This window comes from Microtus pennsylvanicus, chromosome 6, assembly GCF_037038515.1.
Source record: "Microtus pennsylvanicus isolate mMicPen1 chromosome 6, mMicPen1.hap1, whole genome shotgun sequence".
In the NCBI taxonomy this organism is placed as follows: Eukaryota; Metazoa; Chordata; class Mammalia; order Rodentia; family Cricetidae; genus Microtus; species Microtus pennsylvanicus.
In genome coordinates this window covers 97,819,224-97,835,963 of record NC_134584.1, presented here as the reverse complement: position 1 = coordinate 97,835,963, position 16,740 = coordinate 97,819,224, and the positions used below count along the sequence as shown (strand labels likewise).

At 38.0% G+C, this 16,740-nt stretch overlaps 1 protein-coding gene and 1 non-coding gene across 11 annotated transcripts in view; both read left to right on the top strand.

Moving 5' to 3' along the window:
- Cnot1 (CCR4-NOT transcription complex subunit 1) overlaps positions 1-16,740 on the top strand; it is a 78,475-nt gene that overhangs the window by 43,229 nt on the left and 18,506 nt on the right. For 5 of the 10 annotated variants that reach the window (XM_075977027.1, XM_075977020.1, XM_075977016.1 and 2 more), the window contains 17 exons: positions 223-424; positions 1,520-1,666; positions 3,112-3,236; positions 3,517-3,803; positions 4,528-4,606; positions 5,514-5,744; positions 6,173-6,313; positions 7,711-7,890; positions 9,822-9,938; positions 10,316-10,426; positions 10,669-10,746; positions 10,922-11,099; positions 12,107-12,237; positions 13,790-14,086; positions 15,224-15,364; positions 15,459-15,563; positions 16,383-16,502. In XM_075977027.1, the coding sequence (XP_075833142.1) occupies positions 223-424; positions 1,520-1,666; positions 3,112-3,236; positions 3,517-3,803; positions 4,528-4,606; positions 5,514-5,744; positions 6,173-6,313; positions 7,711-7,890; positions 9,822-9,938; positions 10,316-10,426; positions 10,669-10,746; positions 10,922-11,099; positions 12,107-12,237; positions 13,790-14,086; positions 15,224-15,364; positions 15,459-15,563; positions 16,383-16,502 (2,670 nt within the window). The remainder of the gene's footprint in view (positions 1-222; positions 425-1,519; positions 1,667-3,111; positions 3,237-3,516; positions 3,804-4,527; positions 4,607-5,513; positions 5,745-6,172; positions 6,314-7,710; positions 7,891-9,821; positions 9,939-10,315; positions 10,427-10,668; positions 10,747-10,921; positions 11,100-12,106; positions 12,238-13,789; positions 14,087-15,223; positions 15,365-15,458; positions 15,564-16,382; positions 16,503-16,740) is intronic. The other 5 variants (XM_075977022.1, XM_075977017.1, XM_075977023.1 and 2 more) reach the window with 3 other exon arrangements.
- On the top strand, positions 9,325-9,460 carry LOC142853217 (small nucleolar RNA SNORA46). The gene has a single exon (XR_012911135.1). It is a non-coding gene; the product is annotated as a small nucleolar RNA SNORA46 (small nucleolar RNA).

Below are 16,740 nucleotides of genomic sequence, written 5' to 3'. Positions count from 1 at the left end.
TAGTCTCCTGTGGCTCTGGTACTTTATGGCAGGGCTTAACTCTTTAAACCCATACTTATATAGTATGAAAAATGACTAGCAGACTTGATACTGTTCTTTTATAGTTGTGTGGGTGTTAACGTGCTTAAGAGTATAAAGAGGTATTACTAAGAATTAACTACATTTGTGCCATTTCTGCCTTTCCTCAAAACATTTGTAATACATGGTTATGTTTTTCTTTAGATTGACCCTCTTGGTGGAATGGCATCTCTTAGTATAGGTGGTTCAGCTGCCCCTCACACACAGAGTATGCAAGGTTTTCCTCCAAATTTGGGTTCTGCGTTCAGTACTCCTCAGTCACCAGCAAAAGCATTTCCACCTCTTTCAACCCCAAATCAAACAACTGCATTCAGTGGTATCGGAGGACTTTCATCCCAACTTCCAGGTAAGGGAAAGTTGGGTATGGTGGAATTCTTTGTTCAGTTTTAGTTATGCTCTCGTTAGTGAATGCTAGAGGGTTTGGAGTGACTGGGAAAAGAAGGGTACTTTAAACAAAAATGTGAAAGAGAAAGGAAGAAAGAAACATACTGTTTGATTAGGATGTTATGGTAGTAAATTCTGTTGAGCTAGTATGAGAAGACTTTTTTGTTACCAAATGATAGTATATGTACCATGGTGCTCACTTAATTATTGTTACATTTTAATGTGATTTAATTGGTGCTAGGGATTTAGTAGTGGACCAGTCACATGTAATGGTTTGAATTCAGCCTTAAGAATCAGAGGTAGAAAAGACTGTACATACCAAATTCAGACTTTCGTTCTGCCTGATTTGTATTATATCTACATAGAAAATACTGGTGTATCTTTAAAACCTTTTTAATTCCTTCTCAGTATTACTGATTTGTAATTTTATAGTGAAATTTTTATTTTTCTCCTTATACATATACTTCTCGTGCAAGCTGTAAGTTAGGACATCAAAACTGAAGGAGTAATGTGTCATGATAAGTGATGTAATTGCTGCTGCTGTATGGTTCTAGAGCTGACCATTCATTTACTTAAACTAAAACCACTGGTCCTAGCAAAGCTATAACTGTTAGACTTTATGGTTTTAGTTGTTGTTCTTTGCTTAGTTTTGACGTTAGAGTTCAGGGGAATAAGTAGAGAATCCTAGCTCATGGTAGCTGTGAAATGGTTCCGTGAAATTCTTTAATCACTGTAGTCTTGAGTTGGTATATATTCTTTGAGAGAGTATACTTTAAACTTACATATTTACTATTATTGTAAATGGTGTGGCCTGTGAAATGGATCAGTGGACAAGGCTCTTGGCCCTGAGAGCCTGGAGATAAGAGTTTGATCCTTTGATCCCATGTAAAGGTGGAAGGAGAGAAACAATTCTATAGTTTGCCCTCTCACCTCTGCGCTTGTGCCGTGGCACACCTGTATTTGTATATATGTCATATGCACACAATAAGTTAATTTTTCTCTGAAGCAAAGAACAGAAAGTACTAACTGAACTTCTGGCTGCCTTCCTTCTCTCTAGTAGGTGGTCTTGGCACAGGAAGCCTGACTGGTATAGGAACTGGGGCCCTTGGACTTCCTGCAGTGAACAACGACCCTTTTGTACAGAGGAAACTGGGCACCTCTGGACTCAACCAGCCTACATTCCAGCAGAGTAAGATGAAACCTTGTAAGTGGTAGTGTTGTCTGTGATTGTGGAGCGTGACTGATACATGTAAAACATTTCTGTGTGTTGTCCTTAGAATTATGTAGACAAAAACATGTACTTTCATGTTCATAATAGAGTCATCCTTAGACCTGTGGGAATATACAAATTTGAATTAAATAAAAAGCTAGAGCTATTGCTCTGTACTCTGGATTGCCAGAACAAAATGATAGTTAATAAGAGGGGGTGTCACGTGCCTTTAATTCCCAGCATTTAAGGAAGGTGGATCGCTGAGTTGGAGCCACATTGGTCTACATAGTGAATTCTAGACCACCCAGAGCTATTTAGAGAAACCTTTTCTCACTTTGGGGAAAGAAGTCAGGAAAAGAATGAATAAGAGGAACAGCCAAGAAAATTTCAGATTTCTGTTTCAGTTACTCAAAGTTATGAAGTAAATTATATATTAATTTCTTAGTATATTTAATTTTATTTACCTCATAAATATCACTGTGTAATGCATATGATCAAATTTAAGACCGATTTTTAAGGCCCACTTCCTTAGTAATATTACCCATCACCATAGTTCAATGACTCATAAGTCTGTCTTATTACTGGAACTAAATATTTATAATAGAAGAATTCCTGCACCCTGGTTTACTGTATACACATTAGTTCTAGTTTTTTTTTCTCAAAAAAAAAAAAAAAGTGGTTAAGAGCACTGGGTATTCTCGGAGGACCTAGGTTCAATTCCCAGTACCCATGTGGCAGCTTCCAAGTGTATATAACTCTAGTTCTAGGGCATCTGACAGTCTTCTAGTCTCCAAGGGCACCAGGTATGTGCATGTTGCACATACATACTTGCAGGCAAAACATCCACACACACAAAGTAAGTTTTCAGAAAGAAAAAGAAAACAGACCAGGTATTGGTGGTGCAGGCCGTTAATTTCAGCAGGGGCAGTTGGATGTCTGAGTAAAAGGCCAGCCAGAGAGATACATATGAAGGTCCAAGGCTGCCCGAGGCACATAGTTGAGACTTTGTCTTCAAATAACATCAATACTAAAAATAGAAACCAACTTGAGAGTTAGTGTGAACGGCTTGTCTGAATGATAATGTTTCGTGGCATGCTTTGTGTTTATAGGTCATGCTCTATGTTAAATCCTGTTTTTATTAAATTAGTAAACATTTGCTCACCATGAGTGTGCTGGGCTGTGTTAATGGTAAATATGTTAGGAGTTGTAGCCTGGTGAACTTTTTACAGCAGTATGACTTAGAAAATACTGTAGTAGAACTGAGTAATTTATTTAGAAGTCTTTCTTGTTTATTAGTAAAATCAATCAGTAAATAACTTCCTTCAGTCTCCCTTCCTCCCCCAAGTTAGGACCATATCAGTCTCTGGCTCTCTTGGGGAATTGAAGAAAGACTTTCACATGTATACTGATAGCCTTCCCCCCTCCCTACCGCCCAACAGCCGACTTATCTCAGGTGTGGCCAGAGGCCAATCAGCACTTCAGTAAAGAGATAGATGATGAAGCAAACAGCTATTTCCAGCGAATATATAATCATCCACCACATCCAACCATGTCCGTTGATGAGGTGAGTGTCTGGGATTTGTAATTACTTGTGTTTTCATAAACTGTAAGTAAGTGTGCCCTTTCAAGGTTTTTAGAAATTCACTTAAAGTGTTCTTAAAGTATTTAAGTCACTTAATAAAGTATTAAGTCACTTAAAGTATTTCTGTGTAACTTACGAAATTTTAATGTTTGTCTTAAACTCTGTTTTCTATTGGTAAGTACTTTTCTTAGCAAGTCTGCCATTAAGATATAATAGGAAGACTCTTGGTAACGTTTGTGTTGTGTTTATCTTGCTTTTCTAGGTACTAGAAATGCTACAGAGATTTAAAGACTCTACTATAAAAAGGGAGCGAGAAGTATTTAACTGTATGCTAAGGAACTTGTTTGAAGAATATCGGTTTTTCCCCCAGTACCCTGATAAAGAATTACATATAACAGCCTGCCTGTTTGGTGGCATAATTGAAAAAGGACTGGTCACTTACATGGCATTGGGTCTGGCCCTGCGATATGTTCTTGAAGCCTTACGGAAGCCTTTTGGATCAAAAATGTATTATTTTGGTATTGCTGCACTAGATAGATTTAAAAATAGGTGAGTATATAGCTTGACTTCTTTCTTTCTTCTTCCCCAACTCTTATCTGAAACTTGAATCTTCCATTCTCAACTTTCCTAGTTCTGGGTAGTATCTTCACTTTGGAGCAATAACTACTCTATATTACATACACACATGTACACACTTCTACATTAAGTGTATACTGAATTGTGCCCCCAGTCTATTGTTTGGGGGGGGTAGTAAAATAAGATTTTTAAAAATAGAGGTAATGACTTTATTTATCTTATGTTACTTTTTACATCACTTTAAAAAAATTTGTTTGGATCTGTCTTATGTATATTATTCTGGCCTGGAAATCACAATTCTCTTGCCTCACTGCCCCAAGTACTGGAATTACCAGCCTGTGTGACCATACCTGGGCAGTGTTTTTTCTGATTTGGAGTGATGATGGTCATGACTGCCTTCTTCCACTTCCCCCTATTGTGGTGGTCATCTCTTTGTTATTAATGGTTTTATTTGTTTGGTTGTTTCCCTTTTTGAGACACAACTAGGTTGGCTTTGAGCTTTTCCTCCTACTGTTAAGTTCCGCGGTTGTGTGCCGCACTGTTAACTGCCTGTTGGGCTTCCTGACAGTCTTGTCAAAGTAACACCAGGGGAAATGATTTCACATAGTAGTATCTAGGAAAAAAAAAACAAATAAAAACCCATTTTTTTTCTGTTCTTACATGAAATGCTGAATGAACTTTTTTTTTTTTTTGGCAGATTGAAGGACTATCCTCAGTATTGTCAGCACTTGGCTTCTATTAGTCACTTTATGCAATTTCCACATCATTTGCAGGAGGTGAGTGCTTGATCTGTACTGCTTGCCAGCTGAGTAGATCTGTTTGGAGATTTATGGGAAATGCTACTAAGATTAAGGTTTTTTAAAAATAATTTTTCATTATTGTGTGTATGTATATAAGGACATGCGCTTTTCGTGGCCTGTATGGAGTGAAGGACAACTTGTGTCGTTTCTCCTCTTTCTTATTTATATATGCTTTTGGAAGTGAAATGCAGTTCCTTGGTGACATACAGCACACTGTAGTGTGTTTGAAGCCAGTGTTCAATAAAAAAGAAGCTTGATGTAAATTTCGAATTTTTAAGGCTTTAAGGAATTTTATTTACAGATATCGAAAACTACTTTTTTAAATCATTTATTTTTACTAGTATTTTTTGTGTGCATTGCTGTCTGCCTGCACACATATAATTTATGTCTGGTTACTGGGTACTCTAGGACAGCCATTACTCTTAACCACTGAGACATCTCTCCAGCCTCCTGAGACTACTTTTATAAGTAGTTTTGCTAGTCTACTTTAAAGCATTTTGTCATACTAATATTTTATCTTAACAGGAGTTCACGGTATCCACTTGTTTATTGTTGTCAGTATAGGGCAAGGATTAAGGGACAAAGACTACAAGAGAACTTTGAAATTATTCTTATCATTTCATAAGTGGAGGACATATAAAACAAATTATTCATTTTAGCTGGGCGTAGGTGGCATGCATCTTTAATCCTAGCACTTGGGGGCAGGTGGATCTCTTGAGTTCGATGCTAACTAACCTCGTCTACAGAGCGATTTCCTGACAGCCAGGGCTGTTATGCAGAGAAACTTTTGTCTCCAAAATGATGATAATGATGAATGAAACAAAACTCCCTCCCCCATTTCTATTAAGTAAGCCTCTGTATGTTCCCCTCTGTACCCACATAGTATATCGAGTACGGACAGCAGTCTCGAGATCCTCCTGTGAAGATGCAGGGCTCTATCACGACCCCTGGAAGTATTGCACTGGCCCAGGCTCAGGCCCAGGCCCAGGTTCCAGCAAAAGCTCCTCTTGCGGGTCAGGTTAACACAATGGTAACCACCTCAACAACAACCACTGTTGCTAAAACGGTTACAGTCACCAAGCCAACGGGAGTCAGCTTTAAGAAAGATGTGCCAGTAAGTAGGTCTTTTTCTTTTCCAGCTCTGTACATTATGTAAGCATAAAGATCAGCATTTCTCCTTGTATTCATTCCCCAAAGACCACTATATAATATTTTAATAATGGATTTAACTATCTTACCAATGTAGTTATACCATATGTGTTTTTCATGCTAATAGATTCTCTATAATCTTTTTTAAAAAAGTGTTTAATTACTTACATAGTTTGTTATTTTTTGTGTGTTTGGTGCTGTGATGTATTGTGGAAGTCAGAGGACTTAGAGTCATTTCTCCCCTCTGGCATGTGGGTCCCAGGCATTAAGGTCAGGTCTTTGGACTTAGAGGCAAGTGCTTTTCTCCTCTGAGCTATCTGGCCAGCCTTTCTACTTTCTGTGATTTTTTTTTTCCCAATGAAACATTAATCTAATGTATTTTATTACTTCTAGCCTTCTATAAATACAACAAATATAGATACATTGCTTGTGGCTACAGATCAAACCGAGAGGATTGTAGAGCCCCCAGAAAATATTCAAGAGAAAATTGCTTTTATCTTCAACAACCTCTCACAGTCAAATATGACCCAGAAGGTAAGCATGAGATAATAACTTATAAAATGCCCTCTCCTTTTCCTTGATGGATAGAGGGATTTTTTTCTTTTTCCTTTTTATTGATTTTATTGAGCTATACATTTTTCTCTGCTCCCCTTCCGTCCTCTTCCCCCCTCTTCTACTCTCTCCCATGGTCCCCATGCTCCCAATTTACTCAGATCTTGTCTTTTTCTACTTGCCATGTAATTAGATCATGTATGTCCTAAGAGGGATTTTTAAAAACAAACACCCTTTTTAGTTCAATAAGTCAGATGTATTGTGTGAGTCTGCAGTCCAAGCTACTGAGGAAGCGAAGTGAGACAATAACGCAAACACGAGGAGTTTAAGATTAGGTTTTTCTATTATAGTGATAGAGAGCCTGTCTAAAAACAGTGAACAAACTCAGTTTAAGAGGTATGATTTTAACTGGGCGTGGTGGTGCATGTCTTTAAAAAAGAGGGGAAAAAGGGTATTTTTGTAAGAATTAAACAGTATATCCATTTCAGATTTATTCATTCATTCATTTATTTATTTATTTATTTTGGTTTTTCGAGACAGGGTTTCTCTGGTTTTGGAGCCTGTCCTGGAACTAGCTCTTGTAGACCAGGCTGGTCTCGAACTCACAGAGATCTGCCTGCCTCTGCCTCCCGAGTGCAGGGATTAAAGGCGTGCACCACCACCGCCTGGCACTGTTTCAGATATTTTGTTTTGCAGTAATGTCATGCTTTCCTGATAAGGAAAGTATTATTTATTTATTTTATTTTTAATGGCAGGTTTTTGAGACTAGGTTTCATTAAGTGGTCTTGGCCAGCTAGAGCTCACTGTGTTAACCATGATGACCTCTAAATTCTGTCTTCTTCCTCTGCACCACCATGCCCAACCTTGATGGAAGGTTTTGTTTGTTTTATCTTTTTCCAGAAACTATTTTAAGTGTTAACTGGACCACTAGTACTGTGAGGTAGAGCTCTGAAAAACATAAAGAACATTGCTTGCCTTCTGAGAGCAAAAATTAAGATAGAAATTTTAAATGGCAGTCTTTAAGATTAAAGAAGTAGGTTTTAGGTAGAACATAGTCAAAGAGAGGCAGGGGGATTTCTTTGAGTTTGAGGCCTACATTGGTCTACATTGTGAGTTTCAAGCTATGTAGACCATGCCTCAAAAAAAAAAAAAGTATTTGTACCTGCACTTGTGAATCTGAGGTGTACTTGTCAAAATAAATGGGGAGAGACCCAGCTTAGTAATTAAGTATCATACAAGAGTTTAGTAGATAAGTATTGCGCTAGAGTTTATATGGAGCTGGATGCTGTGTTGGTGTGATTCATAGAACCCAGGCTTCGTTGTATCTATTTTTCTGTTTGTACTAATTCTTTATTGCCTGTTTCATGTTGATTGGCTAGGTTGAAGAGCTTAAAGAAACCGTGAAGGAAGAGTTTATGCCTTGGGTTTCCCAATATCTAGTTATGAAAAGAGTCAGTATTGAGCCAAACTTTCATAGCCTGTATTCCAACTTTCTTGACACATTGAAGAATCCAGAATTTAACAAGATGGTTCTGAATGAAACCTACAGAAACATTAAAGTAAGAGTTTTTATATATCCTTTAATTTGCTTTAAGTTGATTTTAGCAGGTAGAACTTGGATAATTTGTTCTATTTGTCTTTTTTAAATATGTTAGAGGGCCGAGTGGTGGTGGCGCACGCCTTTAATCCCAGCACTCGGGAGGCAGAGGCAGGCGGATCTCTGTGAGTTCGAGGCCAGCCTGGTCTACAAGAGCTAGTTCCAGGACAGGCACCAAAAACTTCAGAGAAACCCTGTCTCAAAAATCCAAATAAATAAATAAATATAAATAAATAAATAAATATGTTAGACACCCATGGAGTGTGCTATAGACTTTATGATGTTTAACTACTGGGTTCTATAAACTTCTTTAAAATTACATTTGCACATGTGTTCATGCACTTAGGCACAAGTGTGCGCAGAAGACAGCTTTCAGGAGGTGGTTCTCTAAAATGTGGGTCTTGGGGCTCAAACATAGACTATCAAATACCAGAATATCTGATTTGGTGGCTAACACTTTAACTTGCGTCATCTAGCTGGTCTAAAAATTTAATCTTTTGGGGGCTGGAGAGATGGCTCAGAGGTTAAGAGCACTGACTGCTCTTCCAAAGATCCTGAGTTCAATTCCTAGCACCCACATGGTGGCTCACAACCATCTGTAATGAGGTCTGGTGCCCTCTGCTGGCCTGCAGACATAAACACAGACAGAATACTGTATGAATAATAAATTAAATAAATACTAAAAAAAATTTAATCTTTTAACCTTGTATATTGCTTAAGTGTGATCACCTCTTAGAATTTGTTTTCTTTTCACATATGGCTTCAGTATTTTACTTTCTGTTAAATATAACTATTCAGTATATTTGTAGCATACCATCTTGGGGATGTGGTTGTGCACAGCCACTCTCCCTCATTTCTTTGGAGATGGGGTATAACATGTTCTGAGTTCTCCATGTTGGTTTTTAAGAACTAGAAATAGTCTTTAAGAAAACCATTCTGCTGGCCAAGTGTTGGCTATCTAGATCCCAGACCTATTTGTGAAATAGCTTTGGCAGCATAAGGTCAAGCTCTTACTATACTTGTTGTATAAAATTCAACTGTTTCTTTTTTAACTGATGAGTCTATTTCCTCTATTGTATTTTCAACACTTGAGATTCTCTCTGCCATTTCTTGTATTCTGTTTTTCATGCTTGCATTTGTGGTTCCTGATCTTTTTTCTCATGATTTCTGTTTCTATAATTCCTTTGGCTTATGTTTTCTTTATTGTTTCTATCTCAGTTTTCAAGTCCTGAATAGTTTCTTTTATATATTTGATTTTTTGTTCTTGGTTTACTTTAAGTGATTTGCTGATATCTTCCATCATTTGTTTGAATACTAAGCATTTTCAAGGAACAGTGTAAACAAGATAGAGCTGAGATCATCCACTGCTGAGTAACTTGGGTCTGGCTTAGGAAGTAGCACTATATTTAAACCTATGGATGGGAATTTTCCCCATTCTTGGTTACGCTGTAGTGCGAAAAGAATTCCTGGCTCCTTGTTGCACAGCTGACTTGTGCCATTTTGCTGGTGCTATATGGAGTTAAGGAACATTGTGTTCAGTTTTAACTATCTTATAGTAAGGATTACTGTTATCTTGGAAGTTCTCATATAAACTTTGAGACAAATTTCAATAATAACCATTTATTTGTTTACTTACTCTGTGTTGACAGGATTCCAACCCAAATGTGTCTTGTACAAGATAGATTAGTATTCCACCTATTGAGCTCCTTAAAACATTTTCAAAGGTTTGGTAATAAACATAGTAAGATAATACCAATATGATATATGGAATAGATCTACTTTGGGTATTTTCTCAAAAATACCTTAGAAAAGATAATAGAATTCCTAGATACAAAATGGAGAATTTCTTTCATAAAGCTTATTCTTATATTTATAAATCCTATACTATTACAGGTGCTGCTGACCTCTGATAAAGCTGCGGCCAATTTCTCTGATCGTTCTTTGCTGAAGAACTTGGGGCATTGGCTAGGAATGATCACATTAGCTAAAAATAAACCCATTTTGCACACGGTGAGTTTTAAGATGGATATACATGTGTAAAAGTTGACTGGACGAAGTGTTTTAATTATCACTGGGATTTTTCTTTTTTTTTTCTTTTTCTTTTTTTTTAAGACTTTGACCATGTTAGAATTCTTAATTCTATCTATGTCCATGGTCTCTTGGGCTTGTTTAGGATATGGTAAAGCCAGTAAGGTGTGCTTGCACCCCCTTCTTTTTCTCAGGCAATGGTAATGTATTGATTATATTTTGAGAGATGAGCTTAGTGAGATAGCTTTCCTTGCTTTGTTTTTATTTTGTTTGTTTTGGTTTTTATTTTATTATTTTCCCCGAGGGCTTCTGGAGCAGATTCTCATTCTCAGAAGTTTTGTTTTGTTTTAAAATTTTAGGACTTGGATGTGAAATCTTTGCTGCTAGAAGCTTATGTTAAAGGACAACAAGAGCTGCTTTATGTAGTGCCCTTTGTTGCCAAAGTTCTAGAGTCCAGCATTCGTAGTCTGGTGAGTAAATGCTGAATTCTGAGAGATTGTTAACACAATTCCTAAGAGATTGTAGGTTTGTTCTTTTGCACATAAGTCTGCCTTAGCTGATCTTGGGTATTTATAGTTAGGTGAAATTCTAAGACAGAATGTATTACCTTTGGTGTTTTTCTGGAATACTTGGTCATGGTCATGAAAATGTTGAAATAGTACTAAATAATGGTTTGATTTAGAGCTAGCTTAATACTGTAACTTTTCTTTAGGTTTTTAGACCACCAAACCCCTGGACAATGGCAATTATGAATGTATTGGCTGAGCTACACCAAGAGCATGACTTAAAGGTAAAATTGCCTCATCTTGGAGAATTCTCTCTCTTAAGATGATTAATCTTTGCAGTAAAGACAGACGTTGAAGGGGGCAGTGGGCATTGTACCATAGGATTGAAGGTGGTATATTTTATGAATAATACTTAGATTTTTCTCTTCAAAATTCTAATCGAATACTGGAATTATGCAGTTAAACTTGAAGTTTGAGATTGAGGTGCTCTGTAAGAACCTTGCATTAGACATCAATGAGCTCAAACCTGGAAACCTACTGAAAGATAAAGACCGCCTGAAGAACTTAGATGAACAACTCTCCGCTCCAAAGAAAGACGTCAAACAGCCGGAAGAGCTTCCTGCCATCACAACGACAAGTAAGTACAGAAGTCTAGCCTTTTGTCAACCATTATCTTCTCAAACGGTACATCTCTACATAAGCAAGCCATTAACTATCCCACCTTGTATAAAATCTTGTTTGCCTTTTGGTGAGTCTTCTAATAATCAAGTGAGAGTAACAGCTAATCAGATTTCTCTCATCTCTTAAGATATTCTTAGGCAAATGAGTCAATTAATTGTCCTTGTATCATAACCAGACTAGTTTATCTCCTACATTGTTTTAAGTATCAAAAATACTTGAATAACACAATAGCCTGTATTGTTCCTTAAAGGCTAAGATTTGTCAAATCATATACACCTGCTAGGAGAACATTATTTTACCTCTATCAAGACGATCAGGACTGGGTTTAGAGATGCAGGCCTATAATCTTAGCCCTGGAGGAGCTAAAGCCAGGAGGGTTGTAAGTTCGATACCAACCTAAGCTACATACTTAGTTCTCACCCAGCCTGGGACCCAGTCAAGTAAACATGTTTGTGTTGCATGTAGTTATATTTAACAGTGAGGTATTGGTAAAATATGCCAGCCACCACCCTGTAGCATTCCGCGCCCCCACCCCTAACTCCTGGCATTTGACAAATTCCAAGTGAGCCTGGTAAAGGCTAGGTTGAAGACAGGTACCCATGGATCTTGTAGATTTACCCTTAAAACACACTTAATCCCACCACTTGGGAGGCAGAGGCAGATGGAGCCCTCTGAGTTCCAGGACAGCTAGAGCTGTTACACAGAGAAACGCTGTCTCAAACAAAGGGAGAGGAGGGTGGGATAAAAAAAAGTTTCTGTGCTATGAAATATTGCCACTGGTGGACATTTATATACTTGGCTCATTGTTCATGTAACAATTTATTTTTCAGAATGGGTGAGATGTGACCTTAAGTGCCCCCTTCTCAAGAGTCTTAACTTAGTTGAAGTATACAAGGTCCATATAATGTCCAGTTAATTTTGTGTATGGCCAACAAATGTGCATTCTTATCTCTTTACATCTAGCAACTTCTACAACACCAGCTACCAGTACTACCTGTACAGCCACAGTTCCACCACAGCCACAGTACAGCTACCACGACATCAATGTCTATTCTCTGGCAGGCTTGGCCCCACACATTACTCTAAACCCTACAGTAAGTAAAAACTGATCTCTCCTTCCTTTCTTTCTTTGTTTAAAATATTGATTTATTATATGTGTGATTGTTTTATGTGTATGTGTGCATCAGATCTGAAACTGGAGTTACAGATATGAGCTACTATATTGGTTCTGTAATCAATTCCTGGTCCTCCATAAGAACAGCACGTGCTTAACCACTGGGCCTTTGCTCTTCACCAGCTGGTTGTGGGTTATTTTGTTTGTTTTTTGTTTTGTTTCCTTCAAATGTCTTTAATTCCAGCACTCCAGACACAGAGGCAGGCAAATCTGCCAGCCTCGTTTATAGAGCACGTTCCAGGACAGCCAGGGCTACACAAAGAAACCCTGTGTATGTGTGCATGCTCTATAATGCATATAACAAGGAAGATCCCTTTGCGTGTAAAAATTGTCTTTGATTGACATTCCTATTTGTTACTCTTATCCTACCCCACAGTGATTTAATATACTAGCAATAAAATCAAATTTTGGATAATCTACACATAGGTCAAAGGATTCTTCTTTTTTTTTTTTTTTTAAGATTTATTTATTATGTATACAATGTTCCTCCTGCATGTACTCCTCTATGCTAGAAGAGGGCACCGGAACCTCATTACAGATGGTTATAAGCCATCATGTGGTTGCTGGGAATTGAACTCAGGACCTCTGGAAGAATAGCCAGTGTTCTTAACCTCGGAGCCATCTCTCCAGCCCGGTCAAAGGATTCTTAATTTATGCTTTAGTATTCTTTATTTCTTTATTATTTGCTTTCATTATCATGTCACTTTGGTCTGGTATTAAGCCATTTCTTTTGGCAGACTGCAGTTTGTATATAGAATTTCTAAGCCAAAGGCTTCAACATTTATTTTATTTTGTGTGTATCAGTGTTTTGCTTGCATGTATTATATGTAAGTTACATGTATGCCTGAGGAGGCAAGAAGGGGACACCAGATCCCCTGGAACTGGAATTAGAGACCATTCACAGCAACGAAGCTACCATGTAAGTTCTGGGAACCAAATCCTGGGGCCTCTGCAAGAAAAGGAAGTGCTCTTGATCAGTGAGCCATCTTCTCTGGCTCCTGAGAATTTGCTTTTTCTTGTTTGGTTGTTTTTGGAGACAGGGTTTCTCTCTAAAATTGTCGTAGTTGTCCCGGAATTCGGTTTGTAGACCAGACTGGCCTCAGAGATTCTCCTGCCTCTGCCTACTGAATGTGGGGCTTAAAGATGGGTACCACCGTGAACTGATAAGGAATTGCCTTTTTAACAATTAGTTTAGACATAATTTTAAGTTAGAAACTCAATGTAATGTGTCTATAAGCAGTAGGTGTTTAATGATCAGCTTTCCTGTTAAAATTGAAGGGAATTTTTAAAAAGCATGAATTACAGGTTATACCAATTTATTATTTTCCCCAGCTTCTGTTTCCTGAGGTTTTGCTAGTTTTAAGTGAATACTGTAGTTTCTATAGTATTGAGAGAATACCAGAGTCACTATTTGGCTGTCTTATTTAAATAAGCTGATGACATGATTTGTGCCTTTCTTCTTCTCTCTCCAGATACCTTTGTTTCAGGCTCATCCACAGTTGAAGCAGTGTGTGCGGCAAGCAATTGAACGGGCTGTCCAGGAGCTAGTTCATCCTGTGGTAGATCGGTCAATTAAGATTGCCATGACTACTTGCGAACAGATAGTCAGAAAGGATTTCGCCCTGGATTCTGAGGAATCCAGAATGCGAATAGCAGCTCATCACATGATGCGGAACTTGACAGCTGGAATGGCTATGATTACTTGCAGGGAGCCTTTACTGATGAGCATATCTACCAACCTAAAAAACAGTTTTGCCTCAGCCCTTCGTGTAAGTGGATCATTTTATGTACTATAAAATTCATTACTTGTTTACCAGAGTTTTTGCCTGTGTACACCCACTGTTACTACTTTATCCTAAAATAACTCCCCCTCTTTTTTTTTTTATTTTTTTATTTATTTATTTATTTATTAAAGATTTCTGTCTCTTCCCCGCCGCCGCCTCCCATTTCCCTCCCCCTCCCCCAATTAAGTCTCCCCCCAGCCCGAAAAGCAATCAGGGTTCCCTGTCCTGTGGGAAGTCCAAGGAACCCCCACCTCCATCCAGGTCTAGTAAGTTGAGCATCCAACCTGCCTAGGCTCCCACAAAGCCAGTGCGTGCAGTAGGATCAGAAACCCATTGCCATTGTTCTTGAGTTCTCAGTAGTCCTCATTGTCCGCTATGTTCAGAGAGTCCCCCCCCCTCTTTTTTAAATATAAATTTTTCCCTCTTTCCTTGTTGGAATCCATAACTTTTTTTGTGTTAAGGCACACTTTAGCACTGATGTCTTTAGATTCTTAAGTTGTGTTAAGGCAAAGGATCACATTTACTTTTTTGTACATAGTTGTGTGCTCAGCGGTGTTTAGCAGATACTCAATTTTCCTAAAGAAGAGAAGATTCTTTGTTTGAACAGGGTCATGATCATATACAACCTTGGTGGTCCTGAAGCTTATGTATAGAGATCAGGCTGGCCTCTAATTTATAGAGGTCCACCTGCTTTGCCTCCTCAGTTGGGGGGGGGGCATCAAAGGCATTACCACTATGCTTGAGCTGAACATTTTTTAACAAACAGTAAACAATCTAAATTCTGTTATGGGTGCATTTAATTCTGGTAGTTGGATTAGAGCATTATAAAGTGATTTAAAATTACTTTGTTATGTGTAGTCACCACACACTGTGTCTTCAGGTCACTCTTGAGTCTCAGGTATCACATTTAGAAGTAATTGTTTCTTTACTGTTAACCATTGTTCACTGTGTTTACCACAATTGATAAAATGTTTAAAAGTATTTTCATCTCAGAGGTGAATGAATTGCAATTACTTGTGAGTAGTGACTGGTATATAAGTATATATACTTGGACTGACCTGTTGACGGTACTGCATCTCTTAATTGTACATTGTAAGATAACTTCTTTTGTGTTCTCAATAGACTGCATCCCCACAACAAAGGGAAATGATGGACCAGGCTGCTGCTCAGTTAGCTCAGGACAATTGTGAATTAGCTTGCTGTTTTATTCAGAAAACTGCAGTGGAGAAAGCAGGCCCTGAGATGGACAAGAGATTGGCAACTGTAAGTGTTTAGCATTCATCTTTAAAGTTGTGGTTTCTTTGAATTTGAGGAAGTATCTTATAACAAGAACCTCAGTGACTTTTTTTATTTGTAGGAATTTGAGCTGAGAAAACATGCTCGGCAAGAAGGACGCAGATACTGTGATCCTGTTGTATTAACATATCAAGCGGAAAGGATGCCAGAGCAAATCAGGCTGAAAGTGAGAATTGAGGCTGTTTTCTCCTTGCTTCACCTTTGCTTTCTATGTGTTACTATTGCATGAATACCTTGTCAGGACTAGGGAGTGTGTCTAAATACTGCTTCTGAAGAAAGCATCTCTACTATCATTTCATTTTAAAATGTCCTGGAGCAGGTATAGAAATTCTTCCCGTCCCCAGAGTTGCTCAGTGTTGGTATAAAAAGTTCATGTACTTGTTAGCTCTTGTTTACCAACTTGCTTTTTCACATTTTCTGGTATACTTTCATTGGTAGCTCCACTTTGATCCCAACTTGATGGTGAGGGCCTAATAAAAACAACATCAAGGGAGAATGCACGACACAGTCCATTTCTTAGTGATTGTTGTGAGGAAGGGCTTTCATATATCGTCCAGACTGTCTCAAACTTTTAATCATCTGTCTCTGCTTCTTGAGTGCTGGGATTATAGCTGTACCAACACTTGAGGCTCTAGTGAAAAAGTTCTTAATAACAGTGACTCTACCAGGAAAATGAGAAAACATCTTCTGTGTAGTCTATGGGTGTGCATGCTGCCATATGTTATATTAAAGGATTCTATCAGAATCCTAATACAAACTTTGTATTTTCCGAAAGTAAATTTCAGCTGGGCATGGTGGCTCATGCCTTTAATCCCAGCAGAAGGAGGAGTATCTATTAGTTTGAGACCAGCCTAGTTTACATAGTGAGTTCTGGTACTACATAGAGAGACCCTTTCTCAACCTCTCCACCTCAATTTAAATAAAAAAAAAAGTTTCTTTTGATTGTGAAGGAAATTTTACCAAAAAAAGGCTTTCTTCTTTTAAGGTTGGCGGTGTGGACCCAAAGCAGCTAGCCGTATATGAAGAGTTTGCACGAAATGTGCCTGGCTTCTTACCTACAAATGACTTAAGTCAGCCTACAGGATTTTTAGCTCAGCCAATGAAGGTAAATACCTCACTTGGATTAAATTAGATGTTTGTGTCATGAAATATAATTTAATAATGCATCACTTTCTGCTTGGGAGCTTGTTACTGGGTATAGGGGAATGGAAGCCATTGAGTTATAGGTGATGTTTGTTAAATCAGCATGGTATGTAGGCATTGTATGATGTTCTGGCATTAGCTTAACTGTACTATTTAGCTCAGAGTAGCTCTTTTTTTGTTTTGTTTTGTTGTTTTATAAT